Genomic DNA, 17,230 nt, shown 5'->3' on the forward strand with positions numbered 1-17,230 from the left:
AAACACTCCTCATTAGATCAGTCTTTATTCTCTCTACATAAAAAGAAATGTGTATCTTACACAAATTTTAACATACTTTAACATGCAATACAAATATGTTGCATTTAAACAAAGTTGTTTGAAAGCCTGGTTGTACAAATGAAAAAATATCTAAGTATGAGCTGTAAGCAAAAAAAAATTAATCCTGAACTCTGATGTAAACCAGTTAAAACAGCTGCATAGGTGCTTCAGGCAGCAGGTGACTACACAAAAACTGCTGGTGAGAAGTTTTGTTGATTTTTTAAAATGGGATATTTTAAAACCTTTTTTTTAAACACTCTTCTACTTTCATGTTTTGGTGAATAATTGCACTTTGGAATAAAATTTTCAAAAACCATCCTCCCACTGGTCGATTGCATCAGCTTTGGCTGGAATATAATGGCATTCAGATGAAAGTACCTTTTCCTTCTTTCAAAGGACAAGTTCTATAAACTACAGGTGGAAGAACAGGTTCAGAAAACAGAGCTGGAAAAATGGATCTTTATGGTTGAGCTGGTAGACAAAGGTGTTTTGTTTCTTTGAAGACGGGATGCTTTGAAGATAATTGTTAAACACCCTTTCTGCAAACTTGCACAATAATATAAATAAAAATATTGCTCATTTTGACCAAGCTCTCCATCATGTGGCTGTGTAGTTCTATTAAAAATTAACCACTCAAGGTTCAAGTGTGCCATTTCACTTAACATACAGGTCTGTGCACGTAGATTTCTCTACCAAAACATTTTCCTGAGAGACCTTTTGCATAAGACCATATCAATCAATAAGTTCCCAATACTGAAATGAATATGCTATACACTACAATACTATTTTATATAAAACATAGTAATAAACCTCTGAAGTCAAACTGTTGACATATTAACCAGCTGCAGGCACCGCTTGAGTTCAGTGTTCTCAACTATCATTCGCCAGTTGTTTTTGTAAACTAGAAGATAAAAGAAAACAGTGTTAGTGCCTTTTAGGAAACTCAGCTTCCCCAAAAACTTCCATTGCTGAAGATGTTAACTTCCAAAAAGCACTTTTATGCACTTCAGCCAACCAACAGGGATTTCAAAATAGGCAAAAGTCTTTCAAATTTTTAATCGAATTAGTTGTTTACACAGACAATATACCTCACTTTAAATAATCTGAAATCTGAGAAACGTCTTTTGCAGGATTTGCCCCAGGGCACAAGAAGTCAAATGTTATTTAAAGAGCTGTAACAGTTTAAAAAGGAATGACCAGAGGGAAGAAGTCCCACCTTTCCAGGTACTCCTTGACATTGTTGTAGCCATAGAACTTGGCCAGATGAATGAGCATGCCGGTGGCACAGCGCCCGTCCCGCCGGCGGCAGTAGCTGCAGTTGCACACCCCGCGACAAGGAGGACAGATCCAGGCCTGCAAGGGCGTGAATGTGGGAGGGGGTAAAAGCAAGTTAAGAAAAATGTTATATTGGCCTTCCTATTGCTCAGAGAAACATGGGTATGGCTTCCCCACCATGTGATTGTTCAGGGCAAGGTTTTACAAGCCTCTATCAGCCAGTTAGCCAACCTTATTAACATTTCCCAAATTCTGCAGGATTAGAGAAATTATTCAGTGCTTGAATACTTCCTAATCTGAAGCCTCAGGTTCTCTGATGTGCTCAGTATTGATTTTCAAATAGACTGAAGTAATCTGTAATGCCTAACACTCGTTCTATGTTAGACTGACAATAGTCAACTCCCTAGAAAGACATGGTTATCCACTGTGACAAGTTCCTTTGCCTCTCTCTGCCTGCTGGTACAGGACAATTCCTGGGACTGAATTAACCAGCTAGTACATGAAGTCAGGCATCTCCAAGCTGCTCAGCAGCTGCACATAAAAGCACATGTGCTAATAGAGCAGCCACTGCCACACTGGACTAGCACATCAGAGCTATTAGTTAGTACTACACACGTGCTCTTGGCAAAAAAGTTTGAACACTGTTACCACGAGCATATTCTTAACATCACAGATTACTAACAAAACTCTATTCCTTACACTTTCATTCCAGGCTGAAGAATGATACTTACTGGATCAAGCAGAGCTGACTTCACATCTTCACCGTATCGATTTCGAAGACATGGTCCACAGAACTGTCCCCTTACTCCTCCACAGCCCTGGTTGCGGCAGATTGTTTTTGTATCGGTTGTCTTCTGTCGACACTGGTGGCAAGTACTACCCTAAAGGTGGAATGGAAGAGAAAAACATTTGTATGAAGGACATCTTAAATGCCCATTGATGAGCTTTCCTAATAGTAATAAGCACAAACTTCAAACCAAAGTCAAATTAAACAACGAGGAGCAAGTTCTGTTACTATGATAAATCATATAACAATGCTAGGAATTTTACAGAGACACTGCCAAGTTTCAGTTGCACTGGAAGTCTCAAATTACATGAACTTGATAATCACAGCTCTGGTCCTTTTTTCTCTCTAGGAAAAACCTAAAATTATTGAGAAGATGATCTTGTGGCTCATCCCTGCCAATACCATGAAGCATGACATACATGGTAAGATGATCTTTATGATAATCAATAATAGCCAAATCAAGTGAAAACAAGGAAGGAGGAGTTCCACCAAGAACACTGGACACTACACAACCTGTACAGAAATGTCAGACGGACAAAGAACAGCAAGGATCACTATTATTCAACGGTACAACACAACATTTTTCTTAGTGAGAGAGACGAAAAGAATGCCAACTATTACCAGTGGCAAGTAATAGCTACAGCAAACTTAAGAGCTCTGTGTCACAAAAACACTTTTTAGGGACAAAAAGCCAGTGGGGAATATCAACTACCACAGCCAAGCCCAGAGAAATCTGGCAAAGCTTTCAAAGCTGTACTTGTGTGACATAATAATGATGAGCTGAACTCCCCAGGGCCTCAGGAAAGGACACCTTTTAGCAAAAACCACTGAAATAGGGAAAGACTTTTCATTTCAAGCACACAGATACACTGAAGAATATGGCAACCACTTACTAGAACTTTGTCATAGATTTTGTCTCTAACAGTGATTGCAATGTTGTCCAAGTCCTCATCGGTTATGTCTTCCACTGGACGATTAGATGAATACTTAGAAGATCTCCTTCTTTTGCGTACGCCACAATCCCCCTGCTAAACAAATTCATCTCAATACCTTTTGTCTGAAGTCATGAAGCCTCTGTCACCACACTTGGTGACAAATTCCTTCATTTACAATGAGTATGCAGTCCACAGCTGGCAAACTACAGGCTGATGCACCATTGGAAGAACAGGGAATAGTTTCCAAATCATCCCTGCCTCTTTCTCTCCCTCTCCTCCATAATATTTTCTCTACTACACTTTTTACTTGTTTTATTTAATTCCTTTCCATCATTACAACTTCTATTTGCACGAATCCCTGACATACTTTACTGCTAACTTTTCCTTGCATTTCCTGTCCTCCTCCACTATAACTCTTCATACTCCATTTCTTCCCTCTCAAAATTATGAACTGTGATCATCTGCCTTCCCAGGCTTTCCTCCTTCAATCTCCTTGCATGTTCTCTAGTTGCTTCCTCCAATGACAATCTCTAATGTCCTGCAAAAACAACCCCTCTACTGAAGTTTTAGGTTAGTCCTGCCATACCCAGCCCTTTCTTATTAACCTATTATTTGGAAGAGAATACTCTACTCACAATTAGTGATTTTTTTTTCCCTTCTAAATATCATTCTCTTTGACCCCTATTCATGAATAAATCTCATCTGATTCTCAGCCTTCTCCATACCTGTCTCTGAAGACCTCATTTGTCCTTAACTCTAGATCAGGAATGTTCTGTCAAAACAGTCATTTACCAGCCCAGGTTCTCATTTGGTGCTACTCCTCTCCTCCTAATAGCCAAGTTCCCTCTAAAATGCTTTAACTATGCCCAGCACTTGCTCCTACAAGCAGAACTGGGATCCAGCCTGTAAGGATTCAAACTTAAAAGGTCTTCCTCATAAGGGCTATACAGAAAATATAAGCAAGACCACCATAAGCTAGAGGAGGTAAAAAACAGATTTTTAAAAATAGGAAGGAGTAAAATCTGCAACTTCTCAATTACTAGTCTGAGCATTAGCAGTTTGCTGGTGCAGATTCCCTTAATTCACTCTCAGCTCAGCCACAGAACTCACATCTTCCCTCTGCTATTTCCAGAGAAGGATTTTTGCCTTTTTTTTTTCCTGAGTCTGCTAACAGAGAAGGTTTGCTTTGCCACCTCCACCACCCCACTGCCTTGCCACGCCAAGGCCTTGTACATTATGGGCTCTAGTAATTTTCAGATGAAGAATTATTAGCAGACCAAAAGTTAACTGACTTGTTATGCCTGAATAACACTGGTCACAAATAGAACCCAGGAGATAACTTCTTCTGTAGTTAATCCCAATCAAAGATTTTCAATAACTTTGTGTAGGATGTGACGTCTGGTCTAAGCGCTGGCCGACAATTTAAATGTTTCCTAGTCCCTGACTACTAGGGAATATCAAAATTTGGCAAATACCACACTGAGTCTCTTCAAGAGGTTTTGTTGTCTGTAGCTACGGATGTGTTCCGCGAATTTGACAGCCGACATAGTAAATTTTTCCAAGGCAAATTTTTCTGGTGGACGAGCGTTTCTAGTTGGGTTCATCCGACGTGTTATCTGGCCTTCAGAAAATGTCCTCCTTGGGGTTTTCTTTTGTTTCTAATAAGAGAAGAAAATTCCAGTAACTGTCTTTTCAGTTATGTTTGTAGTGTTAAACACTAAAAACAACCTGAAAATGTCTGTACCACACTTGTACTATCATGAATTGTTCTACTCTTCTGCTCCTTATTTAAGCCAAACTCCACCAGATATACTCCCTATACACTATACCCTTTTGCTCCTTTTAAAACATCATACCTTCACATCAAATTCCATTCCAATTAACATCACAGAACTCTACCAAAGACATGACCCTTCCAGGTTTCCTCAAATCTTCTCAGTTTATAATACACATGGAAAAAATGCTACTCTACACAGAATGAAGGTTTGACACTCCTCTGCTTAAAGCTGGTAAAAGTCAATTGAAATAACTACTGTGTCATTTCTGTTTATGTTGAATGGTTCAGCTTCATGAGCACAGTTCTACTGAGAAGCATGGATTTTAGAAGGAAAGCCTACAAGAGGAAAACTAACAGGATCTGAACCCAAAGGAAAGCAACTGCTCTTCCTTATTCCCATATACAGAAATTTGTCTGAGATCTCAACAGAATTTCTGGAGCAAAAATTATAAAGTAGATGTCATCTTGGTCTTTGTGTTTCTTCATAAATTATCTTATAAAATTTCATTTCCTCACATAATCTCTGGTACTTCCCCGACCAATAGCAAATCTATACAAATGAAGAAATCAAACCCAAAGGAAACCAGAACAAACTTGCTGAAACTTTCTGGTGAAACATGTTAATCCCAAGTCTAGCAAAAATTACTGTCACCACCAACCAGTACTGGGAACTTACTGAAGGAGTCGAGCTGGGTGTTTTCACTGGGAACAGGTCCGGTATGGAATTCAGTTCTGCCAGCAGCTGGGAAAGCTGGAATCAAGTGATGTCACATTGAAAACTCACTCCAATTTGCAAAAAAAGCAACACCACCTACCATCCATTCTTCATGTGCACTTCAAATTATAGTTAAACATGTGCAAGGAACCATTATGGAAGCACTTAACGTGGGGCTCATAAAAGCAGTTCATTTACTCTGCCATGAGGAAAAACTCTGCCAACAATACTAACTTCCTAGCTCCCACTAATTCTTACTGGAAATTAGAACTAGCCAAATTGACATAGTATCTTGTCAAAACAGCACCAAAGGAGAGCATTATAACATGGTAACAATTGATAATGAGAATTAAGTTCATATGATAGGAGGGAGAAAAGAAAGACAGGGTGCCAGAAGACAGTAAGATGTTCCCAGTGAGTTTTTACTGACTGCAGACACATCTGTGCTCTTTGCCAGGGAGCTCAGTGTCCCCTTTAGCAGTGCAGACACTGGGTACACACTCATTACAAAGTCAGAGAGTAACTAAGCCCCACTGGCAGCTTCCCCAATGCATGCATGTTCTGATCATGTACAACATCAGAAGTACTTCAGCAGGATGATGATTTCCTGCACTGTGTACAAGATGTCTTGGGGGTACATTTCCACAGAAGCAGTGGCTGATAGGTACAAAAAAAACACTGACCTGTTCTGGAATTCCAGAAGAATGAGGTTAACTTCTGAAAAGCCAGTGGTAGTGGGGATGAGCCAAGCTGCTAGCTCTCTGAGACTGCCACAGCCATCAAGAGATTAAAAGCTGAATACAGTATTTCTCAGTAAATACTTCAGTGTGGCATTTATTAAGAGCTATTTAAAGCCATTACAGTACTGCTCCTAGGATGCCAGTGAATTTCACAGTGGTTGAACTGCAAGGAAGAGTGGAAGGTGAGAAGGACCAAGGAGCAGCAAGACCAACACAACAGCAGTGGGGACACATGGCAGAAGTGCAGGTACAAAGCTGAAGCAAGTTTTTACACAGGAGCTGCAGGCCCACACCAAGAGGTATTGCTTGATCCCCTACACTGCTTGGAAGCTGTAACTTTTCCTGAAACACAGTAAAACTGAAGGAGCTACTAAAGACTGAACATCAGATTACATAGCAGCATGATAATTAAAGAGAGCTGGTGGCATGTTGGATAATAAGAGGAAAAAACATTGGGAAATCATCAGTTGCTCTTTTCTGTACCCACACACACACATTCAGCAGTTATATAGTAAAGCATTACTGTAAAAATCACATCCAACACAACTGAAAAGTTACATTTATCACCCTCAGCAGTTTTTAGCTGGCTTTCCAATCAGTAACTGCAGCTGATCTGCCACACACAAACAAAAAGTAGAATCATTATTGTGCAAACAACACCATAAACCACCTGGAAGGACCAGCTGGTTTTCTGACATGTTCTGAAGGCTGCAAAACTTGGTCATTTGTAACTTTGTTCACATCCACATTAAAAATTCTTAGTTCTACTCTGATTTTAAATTTCAATCAGGCTAGTCCCTACTTGAGGTCATTCTAGGGGTAAAACTATGAGTGCTGAGTGTCCTCTAGGGTTTTCCCACGTAGAAACATTCATAATAAGATTTCCCCAAAGTTCGAGCACAGCACCAGCAGGAACCTTAAGTATGCTAAAGCTAAGTAATTGGATGTAAATATCAGAGAACAAAATCCTGCTCTTAAGTCTTACCATGGCTTTATTTTCTTTAATATTTATGGCTCTCTTAAGCAGTGCACTGGAACTTTCCTCCTGTGTTTCTTTAATGTCTTCTTCAGACTCTGAAGCAGAGCCCTCTGCTTTGTCTGGCCGCTTGAGGCTTATTTCTTTTGAAACAGATGTGAGGGATTCACTGTCCTTTAGAGGTAAATCAGACAAAGCCTGTTCAGGCACTTTTTTCTCAGATGACTTCCTGGTGGGAAATTGTAAAGCAACACGAAGGCCAAAGCTTCTTCTCTTGGGGGAAACCTTCTTCTTCACCTCTTCATCCTCTTCTTTCTCATTATCCAGCAAATTATCGTGTTCTTCATCACTCAAGTCTGACTTCACCCTCTAGAGGCAGGAAAAATCCCATGTTAGATTATTGGCTCTGACAGAAGAGAGGTCATTTTTAAATCACTAGTTCTAGACAGCAGTCTTTCCACCCAAAGGCACCACCAAAAATTCACCTTAAGGTATATCTTTTTACAAGTGCACAGTATGCAACTTCTGCCTGTGCAGAGATCAACAAAACATCCACATATTAGTATTGTCTAGGATACAGACATGGCTGTCTCCAGAAGAACAATCTTGCCCAGTACAATCTACAATCAGTGGAAGTAGTTCTCATTTCTAGTATGTGATGCTCCATTAAATAAAGCATTCCTTCTTTTTCAAGACAACACCTTTCAATTCAGCATGAAAAAAGAGCATCACAGTATATCATAAAAAACCCTACAGGAACATGAGGTTTATACAGAAGAGACAAAACAAAAAGAAGTCAACATATACATTCACAGGTAGGTGTGACTGCCTTTACCAGAACTTTTTTCTTGTTCACATGCACCTCGTTTGAAGTGAAGCCCTCAAACACTTCTGTTTCAGAGTCTGTGTCCTCAGTGAAAATCCTCCGCAGCTCTTCAGTGAGGTATTTGGACTGAAACCGGAGCCCCTGCAAAAATACCACTCAGTACTGTGAGAGACAGTCAGATAAAGAGTATTCACACAGCCACAATAAACAGGTTTGAGGGTCAGACAGTGCCAACTAAATAGCATACTGTGACAGCACTTCACAGGCAAAGCCCGTCGAAAGAAACAAACAACAAGAAGGCAACATTCAGAGCTTCAGTATTGAGTTATTTTAACTTTGCAAGATTTTTTTTTCTTCATTTTGAAGATAGGGCTTTAACTGAGCTGCTTCTTGTAGGGGAAACTTTCTTCTTCACCTCTTCCCTTCTTCATTACTACTCAATAAAAATAAACTATCGGTTTTCTTGTATGTAAATTATCATGTTGTTTTATGTATTTTCTTCTGGATGAAAAAAAAATGGCTTTGAATAGAAGAAAATACAAATGAGAGGTGGGGTCTGCTCCTCATGCTGTAACACCATCACTGAACTGTCTGATACCAACACAAATGATGAGAGCTTTGAACAGCCTGACTACTATCCCTCCACCTTTAAACCTCTTAACTCTGTTTTTTTGGTGCAGTTCATCATTCACATGTGTTCTATGGTAGAGAGCCCCTCAGTTTCAGCCTATAGACCAGGAAGTGAAAAGATCTCATTAAAACACTCTTTATGATATGTACATTATATCCCAATTAAACACAGGGCTTTTACTAAATAGAAAGTTATTTCCATGCTTCCAACAAGAACTAGTAGAAAAACATTTAGTCAACTTGTTCCTGTTCATCTCTTGAAAAACTTGCTCATGGTAGGAATATAATGCATGCTCACATCACACCTGCCTCTAGAAAGTCAGCAACATGTAAGTTTGTTTCCCCAATTTTCCTCTGTTACTTCTTCCTCCCACACAAGAAACAAAAATTACCTTTAATACAATGCATTTGCTAAATATCTTTATTCTTCCTTCAGTTCCCTCCCTTCCCTGACTTTAATTACACATTTCTTTATTTTAAGATAATATCTGGTGAAAAAAAGACACAATAGACGAGTGGAAAAACTTAGAGTGGAATGGGAAGGGGGAGCCACTGCATATGCTGTTTCTTTACACTTAAACATGTACAAATTATTATGGGTAATTGTAATGAGTTTTCTATGAGGAAAATTACTTTATTCTTTTGTTGATAGCTGCAGTGCAGCTGCTTGAGAAAGGAACAAACACAATAGGGAAGTTACTTTAAAGTTAAATTGCATTTCTTGGAGGAAACTGAAGTTTTTATGCATTCTGTATTTTTATGAAACTCCACAGTGAAGGTTGTTGGGAGTAAATATGCTATTTGTTAGCTAAAGTAACTAAAAATAACACACCTAGATAACACATAGATGCAGTTCATATATAAAGAACAGTCTACACCAGGTAAAACACACATCAGGGATGCCTATTGTGGGAGAAATTTTGGGAACTTGGCAGAAGCGCAGAGATTATCTGAGCAGGACTGCAGAAAGCCCTGAGTAAAAGCAGGCACGCAGAGGTCACTATTTATTAACTCATTTACCTCAGCATCCAAGGGAACACCTGATGCACTAATAGCCCATTTACCAACCCAGCAGGGCAGCTACCTTGCCTCCTTTCTCAAGAACTGCTGAATTTTTCTGAACTTCCATTTCCCATCATTTTGCCCTTTGCACCAAAACCTTTTTGTTTCCAGCACAGTGGGCTTTTGCAGCAATAGTGGTGTTTGACATCATGAACACAAGATGCTCATCCTAATGCAGGGCCCTGATGTGCAAGGATTGCAGATTATGCTGCAGTTGGATGGAACTCAGGGTATTTTTATTGTACCATTTAGTGGTAAGGAAATTAAATTAAACATTGATCAAGATTTGAAATAATTCTCATCCCAAGGGAAACACAGGAATGGTAAGGAAGGCTGCAGTGCCAGTTGTAAATCTGGAACAAGTCTCAGTGGGATTCTCAGCAATGCATCTTAAACTAACAGTACCTTCCACAGTATTTTTCATCAGAGGATTTTAAAATATTTTGCAGAAGAGATCATTATCATAAACTCTATTTCATAAGCCAGGAAATTAAGGGAGAGCAAAGTACAGTCAGGTGTCTGCAGCCCCCAAGCAGGCAGAAGCAGAAGCTCCCACACAAGGCTTCCCCTCCACCACCACTATCTCTTCCCACTGACCCCTCTTGATGCCCCCCACAAAAACACAAATGGAGCAAGCTACCTCCTTTTCTGAAGTTGCCAGTACTGCTGTCTAGCAATAACATTACAAACCAATTTAGAGCCCAGTACATTTCATTACATTTTAGATGTTATCTTTCTGCATAGCACAGACAGTGGCTCTAGCCCTAAAAGGTTTCTTCACTCTCCTGGGGTCACCTGCCTATAAAGGCTCAGAAAAAGTGCAAACTTGCACAAGCCTTATTCTGTCTCTTTGGCTAACACTAATCATCTTCCTTGTCATCAGCACCTCTTAACCACGTGCTGACCTGATGGACTAGGAAAATAAAAGAAAAAAAATTCAGTTATTAATGAAACAGAGGGACCTTTGCAAGAGCACAAATGACAAAGGTATCTTATAACACACTAGCCCATGGCTATCAAGCATATAATTATGTTTCTAAAAGACTAAGAACTAAATTTTTTACCACCCAAGACAGCACACCAGTTCTATTTTTTTTTTGTGAATTCAGCTGGTATCTCCAGCTACCAAATCAGAAAACAAAAAATATCAAATCATTGTGCTGATTCAAGCCACTTCAACATCAAGAGAGCAAAGAACCAGCAGATTGCACTATTGTGGCAGGAGCTGGTGGCTTCTCTGGGTTACAGTATTAAAACACAATTTTAATGCAGAGACAGCTTGGAGATATTTCTGGAAGAAATACTTTGAAGTCTACAAAGTCACAAATGCCCATCTAATATTATGTAGCACTGTCTTATGTATCCAGCAACATCCTTCCATGATGGTAATTCCCTTTTTCCTGTTTGCTACACTTACCAATTTCACTTAAACTCACCTTCCAATGAAACACATTTTCCTTTTTATATTATGAAGGAGTTTTCAAAAGCAACCACTAAACCCTAAAAAGGATACTAAGTTTGTTTACATTTATGTTCAATATGGGGACTGCAAATTATGGGTTAAGGTGAGAGGTATAATTCACACAGTTTTGACACAGGCTCAGATATTACTGCATCCCAAGAACATAACTGGACTATGGCAATCTGTTCCTACCTCTTTTCCAGACTCCAGGGAATCAAAACTAGCAGACTTGTTCTCTGATAAGAAGCTCTCTTTGGAAGTATCATCTTGGAATCCTGGAAAATCTTCACTGTCACTGGGGGCATTAAAAATGTGGGCCACATCCTTGGGTACCTGTTTCTGATTCAAAACAAGACAGAAAATATGAGTCACACACACCAACTTAACAAGAAAATTCAACTGGCAACAGTACAACTTATTTTTATATTCCTATGCAAGTGCAAGTCTGTATCACAAAATGTGCTATGTGTAAATTGTATCTTATTTAGCTCAACTCTGGGAAAATTCTGTAGACTGCTTTAATCCCTGAATACAGATTCAGGATCTGGGATTAGGGAGGGGATGTGGTACACAGGGTGTTCGACTCCACAGGAAAGTACTTCACAGACAGAAAAATACATGTGTGCCTCATCTTTGCAAGCAGATGCTTTTATCCATGGGGAAACCGACCAGCCCTCTGCTCTTTCAGAGCAATGATGGCACAGAGGTGAGGAACACAAAATGCTGAAGTACAAAGCAACCTGTCCTTTAGATCCCACAGTACCATCATAGATTTTAGCAGACACTTCGCTACCTCCAAAAATAAAACCAATGTAACCCGTTCTCCTTTGTTAGTGCCGTTACAGAGTTTCTCCTGTGATACTTGGTAAGAGAGTGAAAATGTGCTGACCATGAATACTTCTTTGCTAGAAGCCCATGATGTGGCCCACCAGGAGAGGAGGAAGCACTGCCAATGGCAGGCAGCAGCCTTCCTCAGGTGACCAAGATTACAGCTTCAGAGTTCAAGAAGTCCAGTCCCAGCCTAGGAGACTTACAACACCACATCCAACCATTCCACTGGGTCATACACTTCACAGCAAACACTTGGGATAAGGCTCTGCATGTACCAGGATAGTAAGGAAGCCTTCAGATAGTTCCCATGTGAGCTGCTTTAGGATCTGGTGTGTGTAAAGATGGGATGAACAGATCAAGCCTTAAAAACCAAGGAAGAATGCATTTTGCCAAGTTTCAGAACACACTTTTATGCATCCCAGTATCACCTGCAAAACCATTCTGCTAGTCACACAAATGCTCTGGGAGAAAAGTGTCTGCATTCCTCACCAGCATCCAGACGCTCATCTCCTACATTCCCTGGACCACATATACACCTCACACACACCACTCTAACATGAAACAAGCCTCTCTGCCGTTTGCTAAAGCCACATTCTCATTAACTCTCAGGAACATAAGGTCAATGACTACCTGGTCAGAGGCCAATCTCTCATCTGAAAGTGCTGTTTTCCTGTCCTGAATATTCACCAGTACATCTCAGAGATGAGGCTCAGAAGCGAGTGCGCTGACTGCCCTTTTCCACTCACAGAAAAACAAGGTTGCTTATACAGGGCATATATTAATTTTCAATTTTTTTTAAGTTTACTTGTGGCAAGGCAAATGACCCAAAGGAGGCTCATTCTCCAAAAGTAATGCTGCTGAAAAAGTTTCACTTCCATTAAAAGAGCAAGCAGTACCTTCACCAAAGCATTGCTCTCTAAAATAAGCTGCAGTAAAGGGCGAAGATGAGCCTAATTTTATTCTCTTTCTGCTCTTACAAAGTTAATACAGGCTGATGCAAAACCAACTTACTGTTACTGGAGCAAGAGAGGGATTCACCTCTGAAAAACTGACCCTCTCAGGCCTATAATGGCATAATCCAAAGCACAGTTGCTGAAGTCATGCTGTCCACATCCAAACCCCTCTGGATATGCCCTCACTCCCACCTCCTACAGTGAACATCCAGAATCCACTTCACTGTGATGGAATTCACTCAGTACAGAGCAGTGTTAAAAATGAAACATTATGCATTTTAATGGAAAAACATACAAGGAGCTGAGAGCCTCGCTGCTATGAACAAGTTGCTTCCAGGAACCACTGGACTAGTTCTTGTGCTAATCTACAGCTAAGTTAGGCACTGCTGTGACGACTGTATGCCTGATTTCTTCTTCTTCATCTATTGCTTCTGCATCTGCACCAGAGGAGCCATTACGAGGCTGTAATTACTGATTTTGAGCAACAACAACCAAAAAAATTATTTCCCAATAGGAGACTTTTTTTTTCAATTCCCAAATTCTAAAGTAATGGTACTGATTTAGGTAACTTACTGCAGAGCTTCAAGGATTTTTAGTTTGTGACTTGCACCCCACAGCCTGACTACCAAGAATCTCAATTTGGTCATTGATGAGTCCCTGTTTTACCAGAAGGACTTAGGTTAATAACAGACAACACCTGACACGTACAAGGTGGACATATTCCAGAAGTTTAGAAAGGGAAGCCTCATGATGAATCTTGATTAGCAATACTATTTCCACACCTTAAATTGTAAACCAAATATATTTCCAAGAAAAGTCCAGTGACATAAAAGACAAGCTTGTAGCAAACATCTTTGGCATAATAACCAAAGTTTAATCCCAAGCAGATACTCAGAAAAACCAAACCTGTGCAAAGTCACACTTTCACCACATGCTGCAAAGCCTCTTGTCCCAGGTTGAGTCCAGAAGCCAGCCTAAGGCATGCCACCCAAGGGTTACAAGCCCTGCATTTGGCTCGTACCTCAAAGGAACAACGAACAGGGAAGCACTCCAAGGTTGACAATTGTGGGCAGCACTACAAGAATAGAGGGGCCCAGCCAGAATGTCAGTAGGTGCCAGACCAATAAACCAGAACAATTCAGAAGTCAAGTTCCTGGTTTTTCCACTTGAGTCATAAAGGCAAACTGTACTCTAAAAGCTTAACTTTAAGAATCATACAAATGGGTGAAAGACATGGAAAGCACAGAGATGCAGAGTCCCATACTGCAGTGCAAGAGAATCACACAGATGGATGCATGGTCAAAAAGACTGTCAACTACACAATCAGCCTGAGACTTGTGGGCATCAACAAAAATCTAGGAAGGCAAGGAAGATCATAGATAACCTCCACAATTTCTCAACATCATTAAAGCTCAAGAAGCTGAAATCCGCTGGACAGCAAAGTGTTCCTGCATAAGCAGCAGGAGATTGAAAGGCAAGCGAGTGTTCTGAAAGAAGAAGAAACAACTGATAGAATGAGCAATCATCACTCACTTTTATGATCTTTGTAGGAATAATTTGATTCTAAAGAGACGACAGATTATGCCTGAGCCTTTAATCTGTCACAGCAACAATTCCTAGGACTTTAAGGGTGCTCCCTCAAAAGGTTCTGGCAATTTTCACACGAGTAAACCTATTGCTCCATGACATTTTGATAAATAATGCTATTTTCAGAACAGCCCAATACAGTTTCTATACTGCCTTATTTAGACTGATAATAAGCTAATGCCCATAAAGCTACCTTATCCTAAAATAAGGAATGCCCAAGTATCATAATCACATGGCATACCATTTAAAATGTCACCGTCCACAGGCAGCACCTTCCTGGAAACTATTTCCCACTCTTCAAAAATGCTGGTATACTGTGAATGTCAGCATGCCAGCACATGAACACAATCCAAACACTGTCAACTACTACTATTTCTTCCTTTGTACCATCTAATCTCTCAACAATCCAAACAGTTGCAACAACTATTTCTGAATTAATTCTGCATAATTCAAGGGCATCCATTTCATCTATGGTGATGCCTAAATACTGTCCAAGTCCTAGAATTCCAAGGAAAACCCTTTTGTACAATACCACAGGCATGTGATGCACCCTCGCTTTGTGCCCCGACTGCTCAAGTCTAGGACTTGAGTTCAGGCCTTCTGGGTGCAACCACTATGCCATAGCCAGCACTCCTTTAACAAGCTCTGTGTGCTGAAACTGCTGTGCCAGGATCTGGTAAATCAGACCCCAGGAAATGGAACTGCAGGTCTTGCAATTTAAACAGTTTTGTACTGCTGACTTCTTCAGTGACTGTTTTCAAATGAAGGCACAAGCCAATCTGCCCGACACCAGTGATGAGCCATGACTTCAGAGGCAAAGAAACCTTCGCCACCACATCCTTCTGTCCCAGCCAGGACTGAACTCACTGCTCACCAATGTATCAAAAACTCAAAGCAGAGCCAGCAGAAGGCTGTGCTCAGACAAAAACAAACTCCCGTGAGAAACAGGAAAGCACCAAGACCAGACCATATCCTTCTCCCGTTTGTTGAGCCTTGAAAGAAACATGATGTGCAGCCTTTTAGCTGTGTACCAGAAAGGGAACTAGTAGATGGTAAGAGTCTTGTGTTGCAGCACTAGAGGTGAGAATCAAGAATCGAGCCATTTGTGTCTATTGCCAAACAGGGCTCTCCCTAACTGTTTTATAGCACCCTTATCTTCACACTGCCAATGGAGGGCCTGAGGTCATACAGAGGTGGAAGGTTGACAAAGTCTCTGAGAGGACAGAGGTTCTAATAAATATTCCAGTGGCTCTATTACACTCCACTTCCACAGAAATCCCTGTAAAGCTCTAAATTTCCATCAGCGAGAGCTGAATTTCTCCTTGCTCCTTCCCACTCCCTGGGAAGCACACCATGACTTAAAAAGAGTCAATTTAGACTACGTATAAGGAGAATGCAAACATATACTACAGAGTCGAGTCAATTTAGACAACATATAAGGAGAAGTAAAACACTGGAACAGGTTGTCTGTAGAGCTGGTGGATGCTCCGCCCCTAAAAACATCCAAGGTCAGGTTGGATGGGGCTCTGAGCAACTTGATCTAGCTTAAAATGGCACTGCTCATTTAAGGAGGTTGACTAAATGAGATCCCTTCCAATACAAAGTATTCTACAATTCTATGGCCATACCACCTCCCAAGATTTGAGCCATACAATCAGCCTGATGCATCCAAACATGCACTACCAGGTTTGGACCAGACCACAGCCGATGGAAGCATGGTGCTTCTCAGGTGGCTCAAATACGTGTCTGTGTAGGCATCGCGACGTTTCAACAATAAAAAGCCAAACCAAAACAAAAAACTTAAAAAAAACCAAAAACTAAAAAAAAACTTTAAAAAAAACCCCACCTAAAGGTGGCCAGAATTAAAAATAAATAAACGCATTAGCTATTTCTCAAGTGGCATCCCCAGGCTCACAACTAATTAATTATCAATGATGCACTCCGTCAGCCTTTATTAGAGCCGCTACAAATCCCAGCACAGCTGGGATTGCCCCACGCCGCTGCCGAAGGTCTGAGGGCCGCCCCGAGGGCGGTTTCCACCCCGCTCCCGGCCTTTCAGAGCCGCGGAGCCGCCGCGCCACGTGGATGACTGCCGGCGGGACCGCGGGCCGCCCGGTGCCCGCACGGCGCGCTGCGGGCAGGGCCGGGGCAGCCGCGCCGCCGCCGGGGTCACTGCTCGGCGCTGGCGGGCGGCTGCTCCGACCCCTCACGCCGCGGGCAGTGGACAAAGGCCGCGCTGCCCCGGGCAGGCGGCAAGCCGCGGGCGGCTCCCTGCCCCCGCCGCCCGGCCCCGCTCCGCCGGCCAGCCTCACCTTGCCGCGGGTTCCCGCCGCCGCTGCCCCCCGCCGCCGCCGGCCGCGCCGCGCCATGGCCGCCCGCGCTGCCGCGGGATGAGGAGGAGGAGGAGGAAGGAGCGGGGAGGAGGGGCGCGGGGCGGCGGCGGGGTGGAGCCGGCCGGCGGCGGCGGGAAAGCGGGTGGAGGGACGGGGCACCCCGCGTGGCCTGCCTGGGGATGGGCCACTGCTGCTCGGATGCCTCTGCGGATCCCCTGGGCACCCAGCATCGTCCGTCCTTTCCTACACGCTTCTCGCTGGGCGGCAGCTGTTCGTCTGGA

At 41.9% G+C, this 17,230-nt stretch overlaps 1 protein-coding gene across 1 annotated transcript; it reads right to left on the reverse strand.

Moving 5' to 3' along the window:
- Positions 1 to 6: 6 nt before the first annotated feature.
- Positions 7 to 16,985, reverse strand: CDCA7L (cell division cycle associated 7 like). The gene is made up of 10 exons (XM_033079554.1): positions 16,929 to 16,985; positions 11,438 to 11,584; positions 8,101 to 8,232; positions 7,275 to 7,634; positions 5,511 to 5,585; positions 4,533 to 4,715; positions 3,016 to 3,147; positions 2,067 to 2,216; positions 1,277 to 1,413; positions 7 to 961 (listed from the first exon to the last, which is right to left on the reverse strand). The coding sequence occupies exons 1-10, from the start codon at positions 16,983 to 16,985 to the stop codon at positions 931 to 933; spliced, it is 1,404 nt and encodes a 467-aa protein (XP_032935445.1). The 3' UTR covers positions 7 to 930.
- Positions 16,986 to 17,230: the final 245 nt, after the last annotated feature.

This window comes from Catharus ustulatus, chromosome 1, assembly GCF_009819885.2.
Source record: "Catharus ustulatus isolate bCatUst1 chromosome 1, bCatUst1.pri.v2, whole genome shotgun sequence".
Lineage (NCBI taxonomy): Eukaryota > Metazoa > Chordata > Aves > Passeriformes > Turdidae > Catharus > Catharus ustulatus.